Source organism: Coptis chinensis, chromosome 2 (assembly GCF_015680905.1).
Source record: "Coptis chinensis isolate HL-2020 chromosome 2, ASM1568090v1, whole genome shotgun sequence".
Classification (NCBI taxonomy): Eukaryota; Viridiplantae; Streptophyta; class Magnoliopsida; order Ranunculales; family Ranunculaceae; genus Coptis; species Coptis chinensis.
In genome coordinates this window covers 76,911,140-76,928,312 of record NC_141457.1, presented here as the reverse complement: position 1 = coordinate 76,928,312, position 17,173 = coordinate 76,911,140, and the positions used below count along the sequence as shown (strand labels likewise).

At 36.1% G+C, this 17,173-nt stretch overlaps 2 protein-coding genes and 1 long non-coding RNA gene across 8 annotated transcripts; 2 read left to right on the top strand and 1 right to left on the bottom strand.

Annotated features, from left to right (window-relative positions):
• Positions 1–227: 227 nt before the first annotated feature.
• ETG1 (E2F target protein 1 (ETG1)) lies at positions 228–6,208 on the top strand. The gene is made up of 14 exons (XM_086589967.1): positions 228–826; positions 896–1,009; positions 1,085–1,192; positions 1,274–1,399; positions 1,671–1,715; positions 1,941–2,060; positions 2,216–2,374; positions 2,744–2,818; positions 2,991–3,104; positions 3,309–3,511; positions 3,663–3,798; positions 4,235–4,462; positions 5,846–5,913; positions 6,006–6,208. Exons 1-14 carry the CDS (start codon positions 659–661, stop codon positions 6,130–6,132), a joined length of 1,791 nt encoding a protein of 596 aa, XP_086446093.1. The 5' UTR covers positions 228–658; the 3' UTR covers positions 6,133–6,208.
• Positions 6,209–6,241: 33 nt separating this feature from the next.
• Positions 6,242–15,759, top strand: LOC147517940 (TLC ATP/ADP transporter). Of its 6 annotated transcripts, none has more exons than XM_086589969.1 (13): positions 6,242–6,517; positions 6,590–6,754; positions 7,290–7,388; positions 7,491–7,625; positions 7,736–7,804; positions 7,882–7,974; positions 8,108–8,178; positions 8,857–9,067; positions 9,833–9,946; positions 11,254–11,385; positions 11,558–11,638; positions 15,177–15,293; positions 15,510–15,759. In XM_086589969.1, the coding sequence occupies exons 1-13, from the start codon at positions 6,413–6,415 to the stop codon at positions 15,594–15,596; spliced, it is 1,479 nt and encodes a 492-aa protein (XP_086446095.1). In that variant the 5' UTR covers positions 6,242–6,412; the 3' UTR covers positions 15,597–15,759. The 6 variants fall into 6 exon arrangements, with proteins under 6 accessions (XP_086446095.1, XP_086446097.1, XP_086446096.1 ...); XM_086589971.1 differs by having other exon boundaries at positions 7,878–7,974; positions 8,076–8,178; positions 9,896–9,946; XM_086589970.1 differs by having other exon boundaries at positions 7,878–7,974; positions 8,076–8,178; positions 15,529–15,759.
• LOC147517941 (uncharacterized) lies at positions 11,667–15,181 on the bottom strand. The gene is made up of 2 exons (XR_015211640.1): positions 12,042–15,181; positions 11,667–11,960 (listed from the first exon to the last, which is right to left on the bottom strand). It is a non-coding gene; the product is annotated as an uncharacterized LOC147517941 (long non-coding RNA).
• Positions 15,760–17,173: the final 1,414 nt, after the last annotated feature.

Below are 17,173 nucleotides of genomic sequence, written 5' to 3'. Positions count from 1 at the left end.
TATGGGACGCCAAAACAGTGAAACGCCTGAAAGTGCCAAGGGCCAGTTTTATAACCGGGTCGTTTCAGGAGGATTTACGAACTTTCTGAACGTGTCATGCACTCATGCGTAAATGGGCCCTTCAAATTTTATTGATTCTTGAAAAGCAAAAACTGTTCACAGCGAGGAAAAAATCCAGGCACCTCATTTTGCCACATGATTTGATGCAGTCTGGGTGTCTGGCAGAGAGGGGAGGGGGGTGTTCACTGTTCAGCCGACAACCGTTCAGCCATCTACCAACCCACATGTAAGAAGCAACGAAAAGCAAGATGAAAAAGGCAAACGAAATGAGCAAGGAGAGCAACTTTCCCTTCCATGTGTTAAAATTACTTAACCCAAAATTACCAAATTTTTTTTAGTACCCTAAGTAAAAACTCTCTATAAACAAAATCAGAAATTTCGATATGTTTCAAACCTATTTCTCAGAATCTCAGATTTTTCCTCATGTGTCCTCTATAACATATCTTGCTGCCGTGCCACAGTATCAGTACCTTAAAAATGGCGGGAATAGTGTTGTACATTGGCGGGAAACATTACCTACTTAGCGCGGGAAATTCCCTCATTCTCCCCTACTTATCTTTCCCGCAAAAACCCTAATAGAAAGAGAGAGAGAGAGAAAATGGTTGGCATAGCTTTCGATTGCCTTTCAAACCCACTGGGTGCAGTACGTGTTACATTCGAGAAAGCGATTGCATCTGGAATAGATCCAACAAACTTAAATGGTAAAGATTGGGGCGCCCTTGATGTCTTTCGTGACTGTCTGTTTGACCAAGGAGCTCTTTCTCAGGTCAATTTCTCTCTCTCCTCTTAACATTTTAGTATGTTTTATGTAACTTGAATAGTTGATTTTGTTTAGGTGCCAATCCTTGATCATTCAAGTATTGGTTGGATTCAGCCTAATTCATTAGTTCGATTTCGGGGAATGGTGCAAGACATGCTTGGCAATGAATTCTATGTTGGTGCTTTCAAGGTAACTTCCTTTTTTTCTTTGGCTAACTCTTGCTCGTTGTATTAGTTACATTAATTTTATGGTTTTTTTTTCCAGGATGGTTCAACATGGCGAACAAACAAATTCACTGATATAGCTTCGTTTCCTATGGGTTCACAATCAGAAACGCGGATCTGGGAACGCCAACTTCTGTACTGTGTTCCGGTAAAATTTATAGTTTGGAATCTTCATGGTTCTTGCCCATGCAGAATTAATCATTCCCTTTCACTCAAATTTGTTTTGTAGGTTCCAGGACAGAATTCGTGGACCATACAACACTCTTCAGAGTCTATGTTTAATAGATGTAACAAGTGGACGTCCCAACATGGTGAAAAGCGCCAGAGAGATGATGAAATGGTCATAGATTACATGGTACTTTCTTGATTTGTCAATAATAATATTTTCAATCTCATTTTGGTGTTGCGATTCCCACATCATGCTTTACTTCACTTGTCAAAGTCAGTTACTGCTTGTGATAATTGTGTTACATGCAGACGCCTGAGTTCGCCTTACTATGTCTAGAAATTACCGAAATATATTGCGTTGCTCGTGTGATTGTGTGAATAGCACTTGTTGAAGTGCAAATGCTCGTTTAAAATATTGTATTCACTTAATCTCTCTGACATACTGTATCTGATGGCAGGTACCTCAAGAGTCGCAGGGTTCTACTTCAAGCTCCAAAAAAATGGTAATTAACATGGTTCTCATCAATTAAATTAGTCTTACAAGTTATTACAAGATCAATCATTAAAATATCAGAGACATCTGCCGTTTGATGGATTTGGTTCTGTCTGATATTTAATATCTTATTGGAGATGAGTTTTGAAAACTTCTCCATTTATTATGTCAGCATTATAGGATTTGCTGTAAATATATGTATATTTGGGTCGTTAAAACATGCATATTTTAACAGAGGGAAGGAGAATTTACCGGCCAGTCACCCCAGTTACACGAATCCTTCAATGATGAGATGTCTGCCAAAGTCAGTGTCTTGACTTCTTTTGACTCAAATCGCCTTCCATGTCTTGTGAAGGTACATTGACGACTCAATCATTTCATTTTTCTTTTCTAAGTTATTTTCTTAGATGCATGAACTTTAGTAATCAAATCCTTTAATCGGATTCTGAATCTTCTGGATCTTACCAATAGCTCTTTTTATTCGTTTTATTGTCCACCCTTTCTATGCAGGTGTATGATTCACCAGAGTCTGATTTGAAGCTGAACGATGTTCTCGAGTTTGTTGGTGTTTTCACCTTTGATCCGGTGCTTAGTGTTCAGGCAGACGGATCAGAAGATGTATCAAATGAACTCTTTGAAGATGCATTGTCTCATTTGCCTCCTAACAAGGTTTGAACACCACAATCCTGGTAGGCATAGGGGTATTGAGAACTAAATAGTTGCTACTCTGTATCTTGGTGTTTTGCACTGGCCACGTTTATTGTTATAGACCATAATAGTAGGGTGAATGCCATTTGAACTGTTGGTTATTTATTCAAGTTAGGATCTCTTTGTTGTCAAAACATGCTCTTACATACCTGGATCCATGGTATATTAAAACATACTCACAACTGAATCTGTGGATTTTGTGAGACACATTTACTGGTTTGAAATTCTGCTAATTCCCAAATTCAAGCCAGTACTAATATGTTTCAGTTTTGGTTAACGAGTAAAGAAAAATGACGAGTTTATTTGGTGCTTGGAATCTTCTATTTGCAGGTACCACGCCTCCATTGTCTTATACACCGGAAGCTTGCAAACCACGATTTCCTTCTCAGTTCCCCTGCCATTGAGGTGCTTTCACATATCTCCTTCGAAGAAGTTTTTATTTTCCTTTTTTCTATTGTCTGACATTATCTGAGATAGATAACACCTTAGATGTATCCTCCCTTATCACTCTAATATTGATTTATCTTAGCTGTGCCAATTTTCTTACTTGTAGTTGTTGCTTGCATTGATTTTGCAGAGAGCACCAAACTTGGTTAGAGAAACAAGGGAAGCTCTGGTGGGACATCTCACAACTATTCTTGGAAATGACGGTCTTGCAGCTGAGTGTGTGTTGTTGCATCTTCTGTCCAGGGTAATTGTATTTACTTTTACATTCCTGGTTGTCTTTCTTAGGTTTTCACAATAATTCTATGCAAATGTCCTTTTGTCCAAGTATCTGCAGATATTCTTTCCTTTAGACCCTGTTTTCATCTGTTACTTTATTACTGGACTTTTTATCTAAAATTTCATTGTCTTGTTTCTATGGAGGATTTAATACCAATTTTTTTTGGAGCAGGTCCATGGTAGAGTTGACTCTGTTGCACTTGGGAAGCTATCACTAAACCTTACTGGCTTCACCAGGGAAAGCTTGACAGTTTTTGGTAGTCAGCTTAACCATGCAATTCAGACACTTTTACCGTTCACAAAATCAATACCTTTCACTGTGGAGTATCTCAATACTGCTTCACTTGCCCCCCAAAAGGATTACGAGAAGAACAGGTAGGTTTCCATGTATTTATGCCGTTTAGTCTATATGATAAGTCAACTAAATAATAATCACGGTAGATACTGCTATTTTGAGTATGCTAGTATGCTCTATTCTTTATTTTAAAGGAAAAGTTTCAATGCTTGTTTGTTGACTTTAAAACAGGCTAGTTACTTCAGCTCTTCAGCTAGCAGAAGGCACCCACGTAACCATTGACGAGACTCAACTCCAAGAAGGAATGCTAAACGCTACTGGGGTTGAGAATGTGACCTTGCTGAAGAATCTAATGGAGTTGCAAAAGGTAATTTCGAATTAGCCATTTGTGAATTAATCTCATAAGTTGTTATAATTCAGAGTTTCAGACCAAAAAATAACTTGTATATGGCCCTTGACTAATAAGAAAGACTTCAATTACAGACTACGATACTCAGATACATAAATATTGTATTCTAAGTGTGTAGGGAATCTTATTAAGAAAGCTTTTCAGTATCAAATTCTTTAGCTGCATTTACAGGACCTGATAACAAAGAAATCATACTCAATATGATTTAGACCTAAAGCATGCTCCTACATGCTACACACATATTTTATACGCAGTCTCTTTGACAATGTCAATATTTCTCTCCTATGTGATACATTTGTTTGCAGATGGTAATTTTATTTGGTTTGAACACTTAGGAATGGAGGCTATAAGTCCTTTTTGAAACTCCTAATATTCAAGTATTCCTTAATTTCAGGTGGAGTATGATTTTAATTACTATAAGTTGGAAATGCCCACTGATGTCCAATTACTAATCCTTTCTGAGGGGAAATCAAACATACTGCCAGCCGATTTAGTGTTGCCTATTCAGCCTACTGTTGTGGGCTCATCGTTAAATTGTGCCTCAGAAGCGCAGCAAGCTTGGAGATGGTACTTGGCTACTCTAAGATCATCAGCACATGATATCGACCCAGATATGCAGAAGGTATGTTTATTGTTCGTGTAATTTTTGACTGAGGACAGACCTATGTTCTGTTATAGTGTCGTGTGTGTCCGTATCTAACATGGCGAAATATCGAAAACTAAGGTATATTAGATACAATATGTATCTTATTAGATACAATATGTATCTGTGTGTCCGACACGGACATGTGGATACGTATCCAACACAGATTATTTTCGAAATAGAGCGTGTTCGTGTAACTTGGCACCTAGCAAGTGATGAGGTGTCGTAATTTAGATGCAAATTCTTTTATGTTTTCATTCAGTAGTGCAAATTGCTTCCATTGAAGATAATAAGCTTTGTAATCATTTGTGTAAGCCTTTTGGCTTTGGTTTTACAAAGATAATTTTGGAATTGAAAAAGAAAAAATGACCGGTTGTAACCAAGTTGGGCACTGGCTCGAGTTATTATCTAGAAGTTTTCTTATTAGAATTAACGAGTATTACCCCCCTAGATGAGCCAATTGGATGGATGGGAAATTAGGGTCTCTCCCTATAAATACACAAAAAAAAAAATCAAATTGGGTTGACTGTGTTTTTTTTTTGTGTGTATTTGGGGGAGAGAGACTCTAATTTCCCATCTAGTGGGGGGAAATCCTAATTGGCTCATCTAGTAGGGGGTAATACTCGTTAACCCTTCTTATTCAAAGGAGTAAAACGACTAACTGAATATCCAACAAGTTCCTGCCTTCCTGGCTTTTAAGATTAGAATTTTATTGGAGTTTTTCTACATGAACAAACTGTTTTGAACAAACTCTAGAGAACAAACTGACGTGGCAAGCAGAGAGACTTTGATTGCAGTATTTCTTGGGGCAATACACACGCACCCTGCCTGACGAATGCCACATCAGTTTGTTTAAGAGGGTTTGTTCAAAAGAGTTTGTTCATATAGAATTTTTGATTTTATTGAGGGGTTCATGGTAGCTTCAACTCACCTGTAAATAATGCTGACTACATATAATTAAGCTTTTGTTCCGTTTAAGGAAAATGAAAGTTTGGATGTAGTTGCAGTATGCAAGTGATGGCGGGGGGCATTCATGAAGATTTATTTGCTGGCAAAACAGTGAAACACTTTTGAATTGTTCTCCTTTGATTTGATTGAAAATGACACTATCCTCCAAAAACTATATCTACACACACACGTTTGTAGAATGAAGTGTGGATGTCAACGACCGTATCTCACACCATCAAACCCCATTCTCCCTTTGGACAAAATTCATGACTCTAATTAACATAGAAACAGTGAAGTTGGCTATGCTCCCAGTTTTGGTGGAATTGTGAAAAACATTATATGAATACTGTGACCTGCATTGTGATTGATATTTGGAAGTGATTGTAAGTGTAAATCCTGTTTCCAATTTTTCAGATAATAGAAGATGATCTAGTAGCAGCTAGGCAAGAAGATCGGAGCTTAGGCAGTAATGACTTCAGCAGGTCAGTTATATTTCGGCATTAGTGATTTAGTGCAGCTCTTGTTACTTTTTGTTACTTTGTCATCTGAGGGTCTTGGATCATTTTATTTTCAGGTGGCTGACTATGGGCCGATTGGTGTCAGCCAGCTTTGGTGAGACCCGTCTGACATTGGAGCATTGGCAAATGGTGAAGGAATTAGAGAGGCGAAGGAAGGAAAGGCTAAATGAAATGAGAAAATGACTAAAGTCTTTTATATGTAATGTATATGTAAGATGTAAATCGGCTGCTATTAAGTTGGTTCAAGACTCCTAAGTCAGTGCAAATCATTATTTGGTGTCGGCTTTTTCATAACCATCATTTCGTGGACTCGAGCGTATCGATGCCGGGATATGTTAATGATATTTTGCATCATTGGGACCTACCCAAAACATTTTCAAACCAATAAAAAAAAGAGGCAAGGCCGCTAGCCATATCGTATAAATCCATCGGGCGGCTTTCTAGAATCTGAGATATATAAGAAATGACAAACCAATCATCTCGGTTAGAGGCGATTGTTTCGTCGTTCGTAACTGTTCATCCTCACGAAATATCGGCATTAATCCACTCTTGTGCATCTTTCTTCTTCGTAAGTTAGTTATATATATTTATTACTTTATAAATTCTTATTGTTAATATGATAGCAATTGTTGGTTTGCAGATATTGAGTGCATATTTTGTAGTTCTTCCGTTGCGCGATGATGGTGCGATATCATTAGGTTTAACGAACCTTCCTGAGTTATTTGTGGCTTCTTTAGTGTTGACTTTAGTTGCTGCACCTGTTTCCACTCTCATTTTCTCATTGCCCAATCTTTCTAAAGTCAAGGTATGCAAACACCTCCGCAAAATTTATTTTTATAAGCAGAATTGAAAGCTAGTGACATTTATATATATGAATAATATGTCCAATAGTGTTTTGTTATCTCTTAGCAAGTCCAATGCAGCATGCCAAGTAGGACTGGCTTTTAGAAGGCATGTTGGTTGAAGCCATTTTAGGCTTACCAAGTAAGCTTCGTTGCAATGCAACATGTGTTTTTTTAGGTTCCAAATAAGTTGTGGACGGCACAATATTTTGCCTTCTATCAAGTCATATGAACGAAATAATATTTGTCGATGGCAAAGAAATTGACAGACGACACAATTTCAGCCATCCCCCATGTCAAATTTGCATGTGAATATTGCACAAGGAAAAATGGTGTGGGGGAGATCACCTGCATTGAATTGTGGTTTTGGCTCAATGGGTGTCAAAATGCATTTAGCACCTCTATTAGCTGTTGTCGAATGAAATATTGAACTTTTGCTTTGTGATTTCAATTTCTCTTCTTGTATCATTGTGTGATATGTGCTTCTTGGAATTTCAGGCTTTGGTTTTGATGCACAGGTTTTTTAGCGTATCTCTTGTTCTTTTCTTCATTCTCTGGCATTCTTCCTCTTATGGCTACTCATCTTCAGTTCCCAAGGTAAAAAACCAACTCTGGACTTATAAATGTAATTATGTAATATCCTCTTTTTCGTATTTTTTAAACCTATGTAAGGTGTTCTTACTTGTCTGCTGCATGCAGGACTTCGTTTCTCAAACCCCCAATTCTAAAGAATACGAAACCGCTGTCCTTAATCAAGGTGATACTGCAAAGTTAGCAAAATGGAGTGACTGTGGGTGGTTTTACGTGTCAGTTAGAATTGGTTTGTTCCTTTGGGTATACTTTGCTTCTCGTCTTTCCTGACAATTTCATTTTTAGTTTTGACTTTCAATCTTATCAGAGCATTTTATTTGTTCTATTACTAAAATAGTGCTTGTTTTCTGAAGGTTGCTTTGCTTAATCTCATCACTATTTCTTCAACATGGGCCAGAGTGATTGATGTTATGGACAATGAGGTAAGTGGGTTTTCAGGTAGTTTTGTGGAGATGATTGGTCTTAGTTAGAGGTCTAACGTAGATTCATATTCAGTCAGGTTCCAGATTGTTTGGGTTCATTGGTGCTGGTGCCACACTTGGACAGCTCTTGGGCTCATTGTTTGCAGCAGGAATGGCTTGGTTGGGACCTTGTACGTTTGCCTCTCTTTTTCTTCTTAGGTCATGTTTTTTACATACTTGTTACTTTTATCATTTTCTGACAACGGAATTTTCAATCAATAAATTCTCTTAGATTTAATTCTCGTTTCTGCTCTTTTGATGGAGCTTGCTGCGCGGACATCTGAAGGCATAAACCGCGATTTATCTCATGACTCTGAAGAACTTCATTCCCTTAGGTCAGTCACTTAGTTCATATATCTTATCAATTTGATTTGTTTCTGTTTTGATATGGACAATACAATCCTGTTATGTTTGGGAGATTCTGACTAAGCGCTCTTGAAATATTTTTTATTCGAGCTGATCATATGTGAAAATATTTCGAAGCAGGCTATCCACTTTGAAAAAATGAATAATACCTTGTTGTTGCTTTACTCATTTTTGTCTTTATTATCAGTTTCCTTTTCTTTTTGTTTATCAAAAGAAAGAAATCCAAGTAACATAAAGGGGAAGAAAACTTGGACACTTGTAGAGTTTGAACTAGCTATTTGGTTCTCATAGGCTGAAATAAACCACATTAACTGGGCCCATTGGCTCTTATAGGGTTTTTTCTTACTACCCTCTCAAAAACTGACCAACAGACAGATTTCATAATATTTATGATCAAATTTTGTATTTTTCTATTCCCTCTTTGTTTTCCCTGTGAAACTTTTTCACTAGCTATGTAGGTTCTCATGGATTTGATAACACTGAAATACATAATAGTGGTCATTTTAGGTTTTTCTGCCAACCTTTTGTGTACTTGTATAGCTGTACTGACAACATAGGGGTCCTGAGTTTATGTTTGTTCTCTTTATCTGTTGGCTTCTTGTTCTCGTGTTTTCCATATTTATTAAATTATCTTTTTCACCTCCCAGAGAAGGTGATGTTGATCAGCAAATTCAGACTGATGAACAAAGGCGAGCTGCTCATGAAGGGTCTTCACCTAATTTGGCTACCTATAAATTGAAACCTCAACTTTGGGTCATGTTAGATGGGCTGAGATTGATAATTTCGTCAAGTTACCTCCTCTCCGTGGCTTTATTCCTTTGGCTTAGTGCGGTCGTCTCTTCATTCTTTTATTTTCAGGTATAAAGAGGCACTTTATTTTGAGCTCTTCTGTTACATTTGTTGATTTAGTAATATATACTTGTTGGGGAAGGGTATTATGACAAACCAAAATGACACATTAAATGCCACACTATTAGAGGGGGCACATGGAAAAGTGTTGGGACTGAATTATGGTTATGTTCACCACGTCATGGAGATCATTTTAACAAAACTTCATCCCATTTTGATGTGTCTAACCTTGCCAAAAGTTGTGTTCAATTTTTTAGATTTATCTAACGTTTCACAATTATTCACTTGTGCAACATTCTTTTAACATGGCAAAGCATTTTCAAATGGGCCGAATTTTTGTGAGGATGATCTTCATAGTGAGGATAACATTGTCACAAAAAAATCAACCCATAACTATTCTCGATGTGTTTTCAACAAACGTGTTTCATCTAGTGTGTCATTTTTGTGTCATAATATCCCTCCCCATACATGTATATTTAGGAGCCCGCTGGGCTTAGACTTGTTTAAGTCCGGCTTGAGTCTGGCCCGTAAACAGCACTAGTTCATATTCAAAGTGGAAACGTCTGGGATTCATTGTGTTTTTAGTGCCTAAATCTTAGTTTATATTCGTTTGGCCTGATATCAAAAATATGGAAGGAAAATTTGTATAGTTTCATGATTCTTTTGCCTATCTTTTCTGTTTCTCATTTAATGTCAGACCTATGATATTCTTATTTTTTTACTGTTCTTCGTAGATCCTACTGAAATATTTTCGAACTATTTTTAATATGGCAGAAAGTAACAGTAATTGCACTGACTGTTGCAACCCCTCTTGACAGAAGAAAGTTATTTGCACAGATTAATAGTTTCATTGCTGTATTTATCCTCGCTGGACAACTCACTGTGACGGTATGCCACTTTTGCTGTGTTTTACTTTAATTTCTTTGATTCATTATTTGCTGAATGATGTGAGTATGTGACTGCTCCTGCCTTGCTTGGAGATATCTTCTCAATTTTTTTGTGGTCTGTCTGAGCTCCGTTAGGTTTTGGTGATTGGCATCCATGAATGCATGTCTTATATCTCATAGGCTTAATTTTTGGGCGTTTATGAAGTTCACCTTCCTATTGTAGGTGGTGTATCCATTCCTTCCTTTTATAGGTTGAGTCGGTTTGTTAAGGAAAAAACAAGTTGGTAGAAACTTGACCTACAGCCTCTGATCCTCAACATACTTACCAAACATGTTTGGACTCTTGTGCTTTTTTGGCTATTTTGTAGGAAATGTCACATGTGACGGAACCTTCATTGAGGTTCATTTGCATATTGTGGGGTGTCAGTTATCTTGTTAGATGGGTCGCCTTTTGTACTTGGATATGGGGTTATCTGGTGTACTTTGCTTAGGCTTGTATGCTTGTAATGTTGTTTCTCTTGTTCTTGTAGGCATTCTCGGCCTAATTTTTTTCGATGAAACTTCTAGCATATCATGAATAAAAAATTTCCTGCAATTAGATATATTTAAAGAGTTATTATACAAAAGAACAAATGCCATACTTGAGAAAGTACAAATGGACAAGACTACAAGACTATGAATCTTTCATCTCTTTATACAAGTGAACTGACTATGGGATTTAAAACCACGGTGGCTGAACTGTTTGAAAGAACTACAAGATGTCAGGATTACTTCGGTGTGGAGGGAAGCTAACACTACTGCGGATGCAATGGCGAAAGCTGGCAACTCTTTACCACTGAATGAAGCTATTGTCCTTGAAGGGAAACCACCATGGCTTCACAAATGGGAAGCTCTGTTCCAGAAGTTCTATAGATTTTGTTGAGACTTTTGAAGAGATGTAACACACCAAATGAATTAGATGAAAGAAAATCTTGTTTTGAACTAGGGAGGTGCAGATTGTTGCCCTACCCTACCCACCTTGTACTTTTTCTTTTTAATGCAACTTTAACTTAACTAGCAAAAAAAAAAAAACTGACTGTGAAAAAACTATTATGTCCTCACAAATCAGTACTTGAATTCCTTCCTTGCGTTTTAGACCAAGTCTCAAACCCAAAAATGATAATTCATTAACATGAGTGCTCCTTTGTCCTTCCTATCCATAGATGTTGTGCGTCAAAGTTTTGTTCCGTGGGAGACAATGGATTCTTTATGTTAGCTATTCTTTGTTGCAATTATAATTCAATTTCTTTTTTTTTTCAACTATTGCAGGGACGCATCCTTACAGTTGCGGGGGTTACCATAGCTATTTGTTCAGCTCCCTGTGTTGCGTTCTCAAATATAGTTGCTATTGCTGTACATCCGACCTGGATTGTGGTGGCTGTTTCGGAGACACTACGAAAGGTTTGTCTTGTAAAAATGTGTAGTCATTATTTGATGTTAAACTGTCAACGCACATTTTGTTTTACAAAATAATCTCTACTTCTTTCAAAACAGAACAGAATCTGGAGATTGTTCGAGGGTGACAGATGGAAATGTTAATTTAATCTGATTGGTTTTCCTTTGTTGCTTGTAGGTGGTTATGTATGTTGTAACTAGACCAGGAAGAGAGCTTTTATTCACAGTTGTCTCAACTGATGAGAAATACAAAGCAAAGGTGAGTGACCCGTGTTATTAGTCCAATTTCCAAACACAGGAAGATTTGTTTGAATCTCATCGTTGAGAACCACTTTAGCTCTACAATTAGTAAAACGCATGGCTTTCATTAAAAACAAACTTCCATAATACTGCATCCAAAGAATTATTAAAACTCTACAAAAAGACTTTATACAACCACAAATTTCTAACATCAAATGTAGCATCTTCACAATCTCTGAAAGCTTTTCCTTCCATTCCACTTCCAACGAAGCTAAATTAATCTTCACTACTCCTTTTCTATATCTTCTTCCTGATGTGCACATAAACAAAGGGAGTTTACCCTGCATGACAACTTACCAGTAAGAAAAACTATGAACTATTGCACGCTCATGTAAATTTCCAAAAACACTTTTGAAGCTTACCCAGATTTACACTGCAGTTTCCTGAAATGACCCTCCATTTACCCCTTCACAGCCATATAAGTGATGGAAAAAAAAGTATGAAAGAATTGAAGGACAAAATTTAAAGAGGCTCAAATTTAAAAGGAGAAGTGAGAGAGGATAGAAGTTTGTTCCGCACTTCTTCTTTGTCTCTTTCTTTCTTACTTTCTTACATCAATATGAATTCACATCACCAAGCTTCAGCATAATAAAATCTGATTCTTCTATTTCAACCTTCAATTGAAATTTTTACCAAAAAAGAAAAAAAAAATGGTAAAAAAAAAGCTTCCACTGAAATCCTTTTCAGTTCTATAGTCCAAAAAAAAAAACCTAATGAAACCTTTCAACAGAAAAATCAACAACCTTTTGAGGTCAACTACTTGAAAAGCCATGGAAATTGTAAAAATATCATACTGTAAATCTGTAATGGAAGATTTCAAGTAGATGAGTTTGGTGAAAAGAGTATCCCATTTCACAATTATTCCATTTAGTACTTGTGAATATAGGCAACCCAAATTTAGTCCACTGGATTCAATCTTTTATTGGACGCCATTATATGTTATGCAGAGCTCCCACTGCTTCTTCAATAGGGCTGTCAAAGTTTCTGCATTAAAATTAGCTCTAGTAATTCGTCAACATGGCTTCTTCAGCAGCAGTCTTTAACTTGCTGCACTCTGTGCAAGTTGGAGCAAATCGATGTTCAAACTTCAGACTCCACCACTACTTGACGAGGAGTTCTCAGTTACAGCTACAAAACTCTTCTACAAACCCCAATTTTCTCTTAAACATTCTTAACTAGAATGAAAATTATATTGTGGTTTTTCTAGCTAATGATTTTGAATTTGAGTTTTCTATTATTTTAGTCCAAGGGAATGAAGAAAGAATCATAAAATCTGGCCTTCTCTGCTTCTCTCTTTCTTTTTGTCTGTTCTTTTTTTTCTTTCATTTTTCTAGGTTAACATCTGTTTTGGGCATTTTAGGAATTTGCTCTGTAAATCTTGGGAATCTGTGCTATAAATCCGTGAATGCTTCAAAAGTGTATTTGGAAATTTGTGGTCTCTTAATTAAGTTAAATTTTAGAATTTTAAAACAAATATACTATTTATTCGAGGTTCTTTGAATTTTTAAAACTCTAAACCGAAGAGGCATTGAATCTTGAGTTAGTTCTTCAAGCTGCGGTTTTAGCCTCCAAAATCATTGTTGGTTCATAACATGAGTCTTCGTAATCGCTTATTATAAATGTTTGTATTAACAATTTGTGCTTTTAAATTTTGAATTTCTTAAATCAATGTGTTGTTTTCATTTTGAGTATGTTGGATTTGCATACTATTTTCATGTAGTCCGTTGTAGTGGTATTTAAACACTTTAAATTGGTAAATGTCTCTTAGGTATTGTATTGCATTTCGTGCTGCTAGTAGTAGTAGTTCAGGGAATAGGTACTACGAAATGTACATTACCTAGGAGACGTTTTCCAAATTGAAATCTACTACTAGCAAATCGTCTTCAAATTCAACATCTTTTATAGCTTCAAGATTTCAGAATTTGAAGGCACAAATATTAATACAATTGCAATAATAATAAGTGACGGCGAATACCCCAGTTATGAACCAACAATGGATTTGGAGGTGCAAATAAATAGGTACTCAAGAATTAACTCATGATTCATTGATTTCCATTTTAGAGTTTTCAAGTATCAAAACCATAAAATAAATAGATACTTTTTATAATTGTTTAAAGTTTTAGTATTTATCTTAACTAAGAGCATCTCTAGGTGGTAGTATCACCTCCTAAATTTTTCAAATTTGCTTCCAAAATTCAGAATTTCGCGGAAATCCAACTCTAGGTGGAAGCAAATTCAATTGCATCACCTGTCTAGCCGCATCCTTGTTCACACGCGACAGTGGTAATGTTGCGCGCCAATGCAAATGTCGCAAAGGTTTTTTTTTTTTTTTTTTTTTTCAATTTAGCGAATGTCGCGTGGGTTTTTTTTTTAAAACTTTTTTCAATTTGGGGCGACATTGGGAGTGTCGTGCGATAGTACCAATGGCGCGTGGGGTGAAATTTGTGGATGAAATTTGCGGCCACTTAGAGTTGGTCAAAATTTGCGTCCAGTTTCTTCAAATTTGAAGGTGATACTACCACCACCTAGAGATGCCCTAAGTTGTCTTACTGAGAAGTTTTAGTTATCATTCCCAGACTCCCAGTTATAAATTTCATGCAATTCCAACTCTATTATGTTCATAGTACAAAATATCAGGATATGGATATTTATCGATATTTAATTTCTGGATATGTATTGTGGATATATTATTTTTTTTTGGGATATTTGACATTGTTTCACATGCAAATATCGTAGATATATTTAAAATATCGATAAATATCATAGATATTGTAGATATTTTTTGATATATCATGATACATTATTTATATTTATTTGAAATATAATGGTAAATATTAAATAAAATTGTTATATACACAAAATATCGCTAAATATCTTCAAATATCGCAAAATATCTCTAAATATCACAAATATCGTAAATATTGTCAAAATATCATTGATATTTACAGTTGCATATATCTCTGAACATATCGTGATATTTATATATCTTTTTTTGAAATCTGGATAGATATCTCCAAATATCGCGATATATCGAGATATTTTGTACTATGCATATGTTTGTCTTTTTTCTTTTATCAAATCCATCTAACATTATTAAAACCCAATTAATCAAGCAGAAACTTCTGGATTTTTTTTCAAAGCTGGTTATTTTTCAAATCCATCTAACACAACAACCCTGTGTAGACAGAGGCCTATATTAACTTGGGTCTCGAAATTCCGCTGACTCGGGATATTTTTGGGCCCCCACCCCTCCCTGCTGCAGTGCTAGAGCTTGACTGTAAACTCGATACTGCGACCTGTCTCTTTGATATACATTATTGTGAATCTCTATCAGTTTGGAGTTTGGACACACACAATGGACATACCTGATTTAAATTCTTCCGTCTTAAATTCATTTTGATTTTAGACCTACAATGCACTTTGGCTGCCTGTCAAACTCGGACCAAGACCAAATTTACAGTAGTAGCCTCTTTAACCAAACATTATCCTGCTTGCAGGTGTGCATAGATGTAATTGTACAAAGACTTGGAGATGCTACAGCTGCGGGAATGTACAAGCTGCTCTTCAGTACTCTAAATGGGAGAACTTCCAGTCTCCCTCTCTATGCTTTGCCTGTATGTATAGATTAACTTTTTCTTTGTTATTTCTCTGGAAAATCGAATTGATTGGTCTCTTATATGAGTAAATTGTTAAGCGGTTTCTTCTTTCGGAAGTTGCTCATTCTTCTCTCATGTGACCTAAATCAGGCAGTGTGAATATCTAATGAACGAGTTTACTTGTGATTGATAACCAATACAATGCCTCTCAGTTTTTCCCTTGACTTTATTCAGATCTGTTTCTTGTGGATAGTTACAGCATTCCAGTTGGGACGTCGCCAAACGTACCTAGCCAAGCTCCAGGCCACTTCCTTGCCCTAAGTTTTTGACAATTGTTTTTCGGGCCTGTTTTTGTAATTGGTACATATGTAGCCTGTAGCTGAATGCAAAGGTGTGTAATTGGGAAACAGAATCGATTATCCCGACCGATTTTGAGATTGGTTTTATGCTTACATGAGGTTACCATGAGCGATTTATTTGGTCACTTGCATTTACCGAGTTTATTTTTTTATTTTTATTTTTGCTTACAGAAAGTATGGTATTTTGCCTTGGAATGTGAGCTCTGCTGTAGTTCCATTACTGCAGTAAAAAACAGTGAACATTTTATATCCTTGATGGCAAGTACCTGCCAGACAGTGTAGGTTGTTATTTCACCCCATTGATTTTTTGACTTGGACAGTCTTAGATCAGTGATTTCCACAGCCTCAGAAGTCACACAAATTTGAGTGGCTGAATTTGGTCAGGTACTGGGAATTTGGAATGATTATTCAGTTATTAGCTTCAAGTCTATGTGGGGCCGGATCATGGAGCTGGCCCTTTCTGCGCGCTTAGTACCGACGTCCCACGATAAGCAACAACTTTTCCTCGCATATGCATATGCTACTTCCGATTCAACTGGGTAAAGGTTAAAATTGACTGGCGATTGCGAGATTCCAATCCTAACCCGTTCACATGGCATGATGTTGAGCGTTTTGGTTTTTTTTTTTTCGTAAACATGGACCGTGGCGGAGCCAGGAAATTGAGTGAGGGTGACTACCCAGGCAACCCAAAAAACAAAAAAACTAATGAAGTTTAACTAATATATTTCAAAACTGGTCACAAAACAAAACACGTATAAAATGAACATAAAAAATCATATAAAACGATTGAAATAAGTGTATTAGAAAAAAACATAAAGAATCCAAAAATAAAATAAATAAATAATTCAATGGTTTAAAAAATTTACTTTAAACTTACCACGGGCGGTCATAAGAAACCTTGTATTATAGTGTTGACTATCGAGTAGAGTGATTACTTAAGTCTAAAGAAGAATATATGTTTTCTTGTTTGGAAAAAAAAATTAGTGAAAAAGTAGAGACTAAGAAGAGAGAGAAAGAGTTTTTTGGGTTTTGGATTTAATTTTATTTTTTTTAAGAAGAACAATTTTAGTGAGAACTCGAGATCTAGTTGCATTGTCTAGAATTAGCAAGTAATGAGATTATGAGAGATTATCATGAACATGTCATATGTTAAGAGTAAATAAAGGGGAATATCTTTATTCAAATTTTCCTTTTTACATTTTGAGTAGAAAGGAGAGAGAGTACGTGAGGAATATTTGGAATATTTGAGGATATTTTCTTTAATTTTTGGAGAAGGTTTTTGTTTTTGGGGTTTTTGTTTTTGTTTTTTTTTTGGAAGTGAAATTTTTTATTAATAATGATAATGAGTTTTACAAATGATTAAGACAAACGTGCAACAAGCTGCGCCGCAAGTCCTTTCTGAATGACAAATCCTATCATCCTAAATGTAAACTCGTTAGAACTAGCTGTCATTACGGTTCATAACTTTATGCAAGCTCTTAAGGAGCTCAACAAACTGTTGTGTTAAGAAACCGAAAATATCGAAACTGAACGGAATGA